Genomic DNA, 11,784 nt, shown 5'->3' on the forward strand with positions numbered 1-11,784 from the left:
AATAGGAGTTGTTATAGAGATTTTATTTTATAATTTCTATAATATCACATAAAAATTTAAAAAAATCTTATTCATTTCTCTACTATACAAAAAAATCTACAAATAATTATATATATACATAATATATTTTATATTTCTTCACTATCAATAATCTTATTTATTTATTTTTAATAAATAAGAATTGCTCCAGAAGTAGAGAGCCACTCTCTCCAACAATAAAATTAAAAAAAGAATCTCCCATAATGCTCTAACACAGGGTCAGCTTTAGGCATAGATCATTAAGACCTATGCCTAGGGTCCCAATTTTATTTGAGCTCAATTTTTTAATATATCAATTATTATATTTATATATATATATATTTTTTTTGAGAGAATAAAAAATTATTAAAATATTTTTATTGGATTTTATAGAAATTTAGCATGGTCATTGGATTTTGTAAAAATTTTGGCTTGATTCTAATATATTTAATATTTCATAATTCTCAAAATTCTAATTTAGTAGTTTCTTTATATTCCTCTTCTTCCTTCCTTGTTAACCTAATAACCTATTGCCCAACTTCAAACAGTTTACTCGTTTGATAACTTATTTTTACTTCTCAAGACATTTTCGAGATCATCACAAGGGGTGCAAGGAGAGGAACGATCAAAATTAAGATCTTTTGTTATAAATTTTTCGATGATCTTAAGACCTAAAGGTATTGACTTACTCATTTTCCTATCAAATTTTTTTTTATGCTTCTGTTAATTTCTTATTTTTTTTTATGAATGATTCTGATTGTAAACTTGTAATCTTGACAATTCACATTAGAAATGAAAATAAAAATTTCAGACTTGTTATGTCGCCTGTGATTTATCTTTATATTTCATATTTATTCTGAATATTTTATCTTTGTTCTGAATATTTCATCTTTATTTCATTTGAGAGAATTTTTTTTTAAATAATAACAATCATTTTAAAAAAAAATTTACCTAGAACCTCCAAAAAAGGCTTGAGCCCCCCTTGCTCTAACAGAACTATCATATTAGAATATTGTTATAATTTTCATCATTAATTTTTTATAATAAAAAGTGAAATATATCATCCATTAATTCTACACAATAAATTTTATGATCATTTATAAAGAAAAAAATTATAAAATTATAATTGATCAGAGGACTATCATCAACTCTCAAAATAATTAAAATGTGTTATTTAAATGAGAGTTTATCGAAATAACTCAAATTCAAAGTAAATGAGCAAGATATATAATTGATTTATATTAACTATTTTATTTTGATTTTCTGCCATGAAAGGTTGACCAATCCCGCCAATCTCAGAAGTTGCGCAGCAGGTCGACCAATCTCGCCAGGTTGAGGAACGACGAGCCCCCTGGCCGCGCAGCCCTTTCCGCCGCCTCCTTCCACCCAGCCGCCCTCCTCCTCATCTCCCTCCCCTTCTCCCCGTTCCCCATCAGCTCCCTTATCAGCCCCTCCACTTCCTCCCTCCTCACGTTGTTGTCGATCTCCATCCCGTTCCCCCACTCCGTGCACGCGTACCTGCAGTTGGTCTGCTGCTCCGCGAAGAAGGGCCACGACAGCATCGCCACCCCGCCGACGATGCTCTCCAGCGTCGAGTTCCAGCCGCTGTGTGTCAGAAACCCTCCCACGGAGGCGTGGCTCAGCACCTCCTCCTGCGGGCACCAGCTGGCCAGCATACCACGCTCCCGAGTCTTCTCCACGAACTCCGCCGGCAGCACCGCCGCGTGCCCCCGCACCAGATCCGGCCGGATCACCCACAGGAACTCGTGCTCTGAGTTCGCCAGCCCCCACGCGAACTCCACCAGCTGCTCGTTGCTCATCACCGTTATGCTCCCGAAGTTGGCGAACACCACCGAGCGCGGCGCGCGACAGTCCAGCCACTCCAAGCACCCGCTCTCCTCCTTCCAAAGGTTGGAGCGGATAGAGGCGAGGGCGTCAGGAATCTGGTGGTGCTGGAGCAGCAAGGAGAGCGGACCGACGGTGTAGATCGGGGGGAGGATCTCCGCCATCGCCTCCAGGACAGGTCCCTCCAGCTCGTCGAAAGTATTCAAGATTACCGCTGCGGCGATGGAGGCGCGCTGTGCCTCGCGGTTGGTATAGTTGAGCATGATGTCGTCCCGGTCGGTGGTCCGGATGAAGGACGGGAAGTCCCTCAGCCTAATATTCTTCATTCCCGGCACCCAATCGATCGGAGTATCCAAGAATCCGTTCGTGATGTCGCTTTCGTCTATAAACACACACACAAAAAATTGTTGATTGCTAGTTAATTGTTGAGAAATTTAGAGAGACACAACAAGATTCGATTACGTTTGAGGGGCGTGAGGCCGCGGTCGATGAGGCGTTGGTACTGGAGGTAGCCCATGAAGCCGCAGGCGCTGGTAGTCCAGAAGATGACCTCAGGGATGCGGAGCTCCCTGGCGGCGTCCAGGGTGAAGCACATGACGCCGTCGGAGACGATGCAGGAAACGGGCGGCGCGTCGCCGTCACCGGAGTTAAGGCGGCGCAGAAGGTCGAGAAACGGCAGGAGCGCGTGCTTGGAGATGGAGTCTAAGAGGGAGGGGGGATCCTGCGTGGCGTCTGTGTCGGAGGGCGGGAGGCCGTCGGGGATGGACTCGAAGCGGAAGCCCGGGTCGGCAACACCCGAAGGGACGACGGCGCCGGAGCGGAGTAGGCGTTTGTGATTGAAGTGGGTGTTGACGAAGGTGATGTGGAAGCCGTAGATCCGGAGGATCTTCGCCAGCTTCATCATCGGCGTGACGTGTCCCTGAGCAGGGCACGGGATACACACCGCGTGAGGCTTCTTCTCCGGCTGACTCGAAGCGTCTCGCATGGCCACACTTCTCGAAGCGTCTCCCATGGCCACGCTTCTTCCTTCTCTCCTCATCCGCTCTGGCCGCACCACTATATATAGCTAAGAATTAATAAACCTCCCATGAGCTGAGTTCGTATTCGATCCTAACGAAAACCAGGTCAAGGTTATAGTTAATCGTTGGTTCGACGAGGGTATTTTTTTTAATAGATGCAAATTTTATAAAATTGTTTTAAAAAAATCATTGCCAACACTGGAACCTAAAACCCCCCAAATTAAAATTAAATATCCTAACCAACTAAATCAATATTCTTATATAATATTAATTATTTAATAACTAATCAATATATTTCTTTTTTTCATATTATTATTTTTCATAGTTAGAAAAAGAGTAGGAAAGTAAATAATTTTTTCAACTTTGTATTATGTACCAGTTTGTTTATATGAGTGTGATTTAAAAGTGGAAGAGGAGGAGTGAAAGTTATTCTATGTGATTTTTATTTTATTTTTAACGATTGAGTTTATTTAATTATTATTTAATTAATAGAAACGATTTAGCATTCTTTATTCTTCAAATTCTATTTTCATCATTTTCATATCTATTTTATTATTATTAATTTTGAAATCTCAATCATTTTCGGTTACAATTCTTCAATTATAATACAAGGAGAATGTTTATCGAAAATATCCAATCTAAATAAAGACATAAAATTTATTGATAATAAATTCGAAAAAGTTTTGATACCTCAGACATAAAATACTGATGATGATAATTCCAAGGTTTGAAATACTCCTTCAAAATTTTAGGGGATATATAGGAAAGTCCTTCTTTATATATATTTTTATAAATTTATAACTTTTAAATAATAATAATAATCTTGAACCGTGAATCATACCATGAATTGGCAATTCTGAATCATGAATCATAATAATCTGAGTTGACTTTCTAAGTGTTAAAACCGATAGAATCAAAATATCTACACAATGATATGATATTGTCCACTTTGGGCCTCAACTCTCATGGTTTTGTTCTTAGACTCTCCCCAAAAGGCCTTATACAAATGGAGATACTTTCCATCTTTTTAACCCTATGATCTTTTTCATGTACTTTAGATGTGGGACTATGTTTGCACCCTTGCAACCCAACATTAATCCCCCCTCAAACAAAGGATCACAGGCCCCTCTCAATGTCGTTTTTTATGTCTGAATCTCTTTTCCATGTACTTTAGATGTGAGACTATGTTTGCACCCTTGCGCCCCCCTCAATGTCGTTTTTGATGTCTGAATCCTCGACCTACCAGAACTTTTTGTCCCTCGGTCCACCCACTTCCTTTGTTTAATATTCAAACCATATGGTTAGATCTGGATCATGGCTCTGATAGCACTTGTTAGTACCGATGGAATCAAAATTTCTCCACAATGGCATGATATTGTCCACTTTAGGCCTAAACCCTCATGACTTTGTTCTTGAGCTCTCCCCAAAAGGCCTCATACCAATGGAGATACTTTCCATCCTTTTGAGCCCATGATCTTTTCCATATACTTTAGATGTGGGACTATGTTTACACCCTTACAACACAATACTAAGAACCGTCAAATCGACAATTCTAAGCCTGGGTCGAATCTACATTAGAGTTGGGTCTCAAGTAAATCGATGAATATTTAAACGATTAGCTAAGTCTATTTATTAATATTTATTTAAATTTTTTTTGTTTTAGATTTTTAAAAAATTTTAATAATATTTTAGTGATATTAATTATATAGTTCAATATAAATTAACTCATTACTTAAGGTAAGCAATCGGTTAATAATCGAATTCGACTGAATATTTTCAATTGAAATCAAATAAATAAAAAAATTTAATTAACAGAACCGGATAAACTTCTCAATAAAAATTGAACATATTGAATTTATCCCAAATCGATGGAACTTTTCAATAAAAACTGAACAAATTGTTAAAATCGATGGAATCAAAATATCTCCACAATAGTATGATATTATTCACTTTGGGCCTAAGCTCTCATGGCTTTGTTCTTATGCTCTTCCCAAAAGGCCTCATACCAATGGAGATACTTTCCATCCTTTTAACCCCATGATCTCTTCCATGTACTTTAGATGTGAGACTATGTTTGCACCCTTGCAACCCAACAATCCCCCCTCAAACAAAGGACCACAGGCCCCCAACATCGTTTTTGATGTCTGAATCCTCGACCCACCAGGACTTTTTACCTCTCAATCCACCCGACCTACTAGGACTTCCCACCTAGCCGCAGTTAGGACTTTTTGTCTCTCGGTCCATCCGACCTACTAGAACTTCCCACCTAGTCGCAACTAGGACTTTTTGCCCCTCGGTCTACCCGACCTACTAGGACTTCTCACCTGGTGTCTGGTCTTCTTGATTCAGACACGGGAGCACCCACTTCCTTTGTTTAAGGTTCAAACCACATGGTTAGATCTGGATCCTGACTCATCCGGCGGTTAGTCCGGTGAAGAGTGGTCTCGCTCTGATACCACTTATTAGTACCGATGGAATCAAAATATCTCCACAATGACATGATATTGTCCACTTTAGGCCTAAACCCTTATAATGACTTTGTTCATGGACTCTCCCCAAAAGACCTCATACCAATGGAGATATTTTCCATCCTTTTAACCCCATAATGTATTTTAGATGTGAGACTATGTTTGCATCATTGCAACCCAACACTAAAAACCGTCAAATCGATGATTCTAAGCCTTGGTCGAATCTACATTACAGTTGGGTCGACGTCTCAAGTAAATCGATGAATATTTAAACGATTAGCTACATCTATTTATTAATATTTATTTAAATTTTTTTTGTTTAGATTTTTAAAAATATTTAATAATATTTTAGTGATATTAATTATATAGTTCAATATAAATTAACTCATTACTATTAAGGTGAGCAATCGGTTAATAATCGAATTCGACTGAATATTTTCAATTGAAATCAAATAAATAAAAAAATTTAATTAACAGAACCGGATAAATTTCTCGACAAAAATTGAACAAATTGAATTTATCCCAAATCGATCGAACTTTCCAACAAAAAGTGACTCAAACTGTTAAAACATGAAATCAAAATATCTCTACAATAGTATAATAACCGATTGAATCAAAATATCTCCACAATGGTATAATATTGTCCACTTTGAGTCGAAACCCTCATGGAGATACTTTCCATCCTTTTAACCCCATGATCTCTTCCATATACTTTAAATGTGGGACTATGTTTGCACCCTTGCAACCCAACAATCCCCCCTCAAACAAAGAACCACAGGCTCCCCCAACGTCATTTTTGATGTCTGAATCCTCGACCCACCAGGATTTGCGCCTTTTTATTGTAATGACCCGGCCCCGGCCCCTCGGCCCCTTGGGCAGCCCAACTGCGGCCCAACTGGCAGTTCCTTGGCGGTCCCTTGGGCGGCCCAACTGGCAGCTCCTTGGCGGTCCCTTGGGCGGCCCAACTGGCGACCCCTTATGTCGTCAACCGACGACCCTCGGCCGTGCCGTTACTCACCAGGTCTTTCCACCCCTGCCCAGTAGATTTTTGTCTTCCCCAGGATTCGAACTCTAGACCTCCAGGTTAAGACTAGTATGATATTGTCCACTTTGGGCCTAAATCCTCATGACTTTGTTCTTGGGCTCTACCCAAAAGGTCTCATACCAATGGAGATACTTTTCATTCTTTTAACCCCATGATCTCTTCCATGTACTTTAGATGTGGGACTATGTTTGCACCCTTGCAACCCAACACAAACTAAATCGATAAAACATCAGTTAATTTGATCGAAAATTAAAATAACTAATTTTTTCATTCTCAATTGACTGATGATTTTCAACAATTGATTAATGAAGGAAAGTCGAGTCTAATGATCGATTACGGAACATTCTACTCGATTTTTTAAGTTTATCAATCGATTGTTACTTTTTAGCAATCGATTGATAATGGATAGTCGAGTCCAACGATCGATTATGAAACATTCTATTTTGATTTTTAAGTTCTAGTAGTTGATTGCTATTTTCTATCAATCAACTAATAATTGATGATGAACAGTCAAGTCCAATGATTAATTACGAAACATTTTATTCAGTTTTTAAATTTTATCAATCAATTGCTACTTTTTATCAATTGATTATATATATTGATAATGGACAATTGAGTCCAACATTTGATTATGAAACATTCTATTTGTATTTTAAATTAGCAATCAATTACTGTTTTTCAGTAATCAATTGATGATGGATAATCAAATCTAACGATCAATTACAAAATATTTTATTTAATTTTTTAAAGTCTATCAATCGATTATTATTTTCAGCAATCAACTAATATGGACAGTCGAGTCCAATAATCGATTGTTATATAATTTAAGATTTGAAATCGCCTATTACAATTCAATTCACAATTCATTACATTAAGAAATTTACTAAAATTGTAATAGAATTACGTACATAGGACCAAATTCTTTTCAAAGTGGCGGTCTCTGTACGACGTTGGGTGAATTTGTATCGTAGCAAGACTAAGCGTGGAAAATCTACAACATGCTCAAGATGATCCAATCCCCCCTCTTTCTTATACTAATAGGGAGACGTTACGTACTTAAACTTTCCTTAACTTTTACTCATTAAATAAAATAACTCAAATAAACTTTTCTTTTTCTGTTTAGCATGCGGAAGCAAAAGAAATAAATATAAATTCTTGGACATAAAATAAACATTTATATAATTCTTGATCTTATTCCGCGGTTCCGCCGACACCACACATCAAACACTTCTCCAGCTGCCTCCTCTTTCCTATAACTTTTCCTTTCATTTATCTGCAATATGAGGAATGCAAACTATAAGCAACGCTTAGTAAGTACATCATCTAACTCACAAAAACCATAGAAAACTTCGTAATAACTGATTTATGCAACATGAATGTTCATATCTAAACATGTGAGGGGATTTTCAAAACATACTATTTCATAATAATTAAACATATTAAACATCCATCATTTGGGCCCTGACAAAGTACCAATGCGCGCATCCCTAACCGGTCCGGGGTAGCTAGCCACCGAAGCCGATTAGAGCGTACTAGGCACCTCGCGGCCTAGGGGCAACTTATGGAGCCCATCCCTTGGACACCTCACGGTCCGGTACTTGTCAACATCAAAATAAAGTACTTTCTTTCATATTACAATATCTTACTTCTTATATCATGCAATTCTACTATTTACATATGCTTTAACAAAATCATGCATATGCTTTAACAAAATCATGTTTATGGAAAAATACGGAAAACAACGGAACTACTCATACTGCAGGTGAGAGATGTACTTACAATATCTTACTTCTTATACCATGCAATTCTACCATATGCTTTAACAAAATCATGCATATGCTTTAACAAAATCATGTTTATGGAAAAACACAGAAAACAACGGAACTACTCATACTGCAGGTGAGAGATGCACTTACCTGTCTGCTCACTAGGTTTTAAATGCTAAGGTTTATGAAATCGGAGATCTTCTCCGATGTGCTCTAGCACCTTCTTCGCGCGACCTAGCAAAAATCATAACTATAACTTAATCGAAATTATTAACCTAATCTAATTACTCAATTGGGTCAAGAGTTAATCGTACCCCAAATCAACTTACTATTTCCAATTAATCTATTTAATTTGATTACTTCATTAATCCACTACTAATAAACCTAACCTAACCAATTCACTAGGATTAATGAAACCTTAATTAGTTAACTAGTTAATTAATCCAATCTATCATAATCGAACTACTCCAATTAACTTAACTAATCTTTCGATTAACTATCAATTAATTACTAATTAAAACCCATTTACGGATTAACTAATTAATTACTGATTAAACTATAATCATTAATCGAATACTAATTTATAACCTGATTAATTCAATGCATCATTAAACTTAATTAACCCAGATTAATAATTCTAATTAACCAGCTTAATCAAATGAACCTTAATTCATTACCTAATGCTCTTAATTAATTAATCCTACTCGATTAATCAACCTAATTAAAATCTTGTAATTAATCCCTTACCTTATCTAATTAATCCCGTTAATTAAGATCACTGGTCTTCGTCTTCTTCGCGTGAACAGGGCCGAACAGGGCAGCGTCGGCTGCTCGGCGGACGGAGGCTGAGGAAAGGCAGACCGGCGGCGTCTGCGCAGTGGAAAGCGACGGTGACAGAGGCGGCGTCGACGACGGAGCAGAAGCGGCGGCGGCTATGCAGGGCGCCGAACAGTGGGTCGGCGTCGGCTGCTCCTCTTCTCACGCGGCAGCGATCAGGCGTCTTCACGCGAACAGGCAGGCGCGGCGACGCTGTGCGACGGCTGCTCTACTTCCCCACGCGGCGGCGGCGAAGGCGTCTGGACGCGAGCAGAGGGAAAGGAAGAGGCGGCTGGTGGCTAGGGTTGGGTCGCGGCCTCCTCTTATAGGCTCCTCCTCGATCTGTTCCGAGTTTTCCGCCGGCGGAATCGGGCGGCGGGCGGCGGACGTGGCTCGCTTGGGCGCGAGTCGCGCGGAGAGGAGAGGCGGCCGAGAGAAAAGAAAAATTCTTTTATAAAGAGGAGTGCACAGTACTCCTAACTTCGGGTTTAAGAAATCCCGATCAAACCGGGTCTAATTTCCCAAATCGAACCAGATTAAATTTTGGTTCACTTGGTTCGGCCATCAAACGACTTCCAAATTGACCCAAACAAATTTCGTTGGATTCGTCTTGCAAGGACGAATCTTTTCACCTATTTTATTTTACCAAACTCCCTTCTATCATTTAACTAAAGGACCTTTATTGAAATTTTAAATCTAATTAAAAATCCTAAAAATAGAGGAGTCAAATGAAAATAATCCGGATGTTACAGCCCTGCTTGGACTGAATGGAGAGACAAGCTTGCAGATGAAATGTTCACGAGCTGGCAGTCATCGGTTAATTAAATATAATGTTCTGTCTTGAAATTTAGGTTTCTATGTATTTGAACTCTTTGATAATATTGTATTTGGGTTTACTACCCATTTCAATAGTTTAAACAATTTGGTTGTATCTGGATTTGATTAAGTTTGAACAATTTGATTGTATCTAGGTTTGATCAAGTTTAAACAATTTGGTTGTATCTTAGATTTATTACATTTGAACAATTTGATTGTATCTGGATTTGTATATTATTTGATTAAATAATTTGATTATGTTTTATGCAAGAATAATGTGTTATTTGGATGGTTTAATTTCAGTTTTCAATGGAAGGACATAGCCAGAAGAGGATAAAAGGAGTAGCAACAAACAAGGATGCACCAATTGAACAAGTAGAAAGTTCAATGCCAACGAAGTTGAAAAGAAAAACACCGAGCACTAAACACGTGTGGACAAAACAAGAGGATGCAGTTTTAGTAGATTGCCTTGTTGAGTTAAGTAAAAATTCTGCTTGGAAGAGTGAAAATGGCTTTCGAACTGGTTACTTGCTACATTTGGAGAAAGTCATGGCTGTTAAATTACCAGACAGCAATCTGAAAGCTACCCCTCATATTGAGTCAAGGTACAAGCTGTTGAAGAGGCAATTTCATGCTATCAATGAGATGCTGACTCATAGTAGTGGATTTGGATGGAACGATGTTGATAAGTGCATCATTACAACAAAGGATGTCTTCGACGATTGGGTAAAGGTAACTATTTCTATTTTTGTGTTTAATAGATCACTAACTTTCCTTTAAATGCAACTTTGGTCTGATAATTTTGTTTACTAATTTTTTAATTTAGAGTCATCCAGCTGCTATTGGTTTAAGGAATAAAGAATTCCCCCACCTTGATGACTTGATGTCTGTGTGGGGGAAAGATCATGCCACAGGAGCTAATGCAGAAACCCCAGCTGATGCAGTCGAAGAGATAAATCTATGTGATGAAGAGTTTGACACGGTTGATCTAGAAAAAGAAGAATATGTTGAAGGATTTGAAAATGACAACCAGAAGATACCTGAGACTCCAAGTTCATCTGCTTATCCAACAAACAAAAGGTCAACCAGAAAGGAAAAAGGGAAGTCTGATGATGCTCTAGGTGCCTTGGTGGGAAAAATTGACAATTTTATTACTGCTATTTCTAAATCTGATGAGGAGATCTCCAACTACTTCAAACAACAAACAGAGAATAGTCAAAAAAAAAAACAAAAGCTATACGAAGAGTTAATAGACTTTTCTGAATTTTCTGAGCAAGAAATTATGGATGTTGGGGAGTATATTCTCAAGGATGGACACAAGCTTGACAATTTCTTCGCATTGCCAAAGATATTAAGGAGAGGTTACGTGCTGAAGTTGCTCTCTGAGATTCATTCCAAATGAAATAACTATTTGAATTAGATTGTTATTTTGGTATACATTGTTACTACTTATATTTTAGATACTGCAGTGCTGGATACATTCTTGGATGAATGTCATTTTGGGATAACTATTTGACTACTATGGATATTCATGAATGTCAATTTTGAACAATATACACTGCTTTAGTTCTATGAATCCAATTAGTCAATGTTGTTTCTTGCATTACGTTCTCTGAATCAATTTTAAATCTGCATTACGTTCTCTGAATTCTATTTGCATTGGTGTTATTGTCTGAGGGCTTTGACACATTTCCAACGCTCCTTTGTGCGGATGGTTTATTCTGCATTCCAGTGGATGCACCTTGTTGAAATTCTGGATCATTTAATTTGTGTTTTCTTACTGAAATTCAACTCGCTGCAAAACGTAGTGTTTGTGCAAATTTAATGGTGTGAATTTCAGTTTGGAAACCTTTTTAACTTTTGCATTGAACAAATTAATTTATAAATATTAATTGTGCCAAAAAGATCAAATTAATTTATAAATATTAATATTATATATATATATATTAATATATAATAATATATTATATTATTAATATTATAATTAATAA

General features: G+C 37.7%; 2 protein-coding genes across 2 annotated transcripts; one reads left to right on the forward strand and one right to left on the reverse strand.

The window, feature by feature from the left end:
- Positions 1–1,164: 1,164 nt before the first annotated feature.
- Positions 1,165–2,893, reverse strand: LOC141821807 (7-deoxyloganetin glucosyltransferase-like). Its single transcript, XM_074709177.1, has 2 exons — positions 2,326–2,893; positions 1,165–2,245 (listed from the first exon to the last, which is right to left on the reverse strand). The coding sequence occupies exons 1-2, from the start codon at positions 2,873–2,875 to the stop codon at positions 1,314–1,316; spliced, it is 1,482 nt and encodes a 493-aa protein (XP_074565278.1). The 5' UTR covers positions 2,876–2,893; the 3' UTR covers positions 1,165–1,313.
- Positions 2,894–8,301: 5,408 nt separating this feature from the next.
- Positions 8,302–11,195, forward strand: LOC141821628 (uncharacterized). Its single transcript, XM_074708998.1, has 4 exons — positions 8,302–8,326; positions 8,968–9,281; positions 10,097–10,525; positions 10,620–11,195. Exons 1-4 carry the CDS (start codon positions 8,302–8,304, stop codon positions 11,193–11,195), a joined length of 1,344 nt encoding a protein of 447 aa, XP_074565099.1.
- The last annotated feature ends 589 nt before the right edge of the window (positions 11,196–11,784 follow it).

This window comes from Curcuma longa, chromosome 2 (genome assembly GCF_044706935.1).
Source record: "Curcuma longa cultivar G26 ecotype Majalengka, Jawa Barat chromosome 2, ITB_CL_G26_1.1, whole genome shotgun sequence".
Classification (NCBI taxonomy): domain Eukaryota; kingdom Viridiplantae; phylum Streptophyta; class Magnoliopsida; order Zingiberales; family Zingiberaceae; genus Curcuma; species Curcuma longa.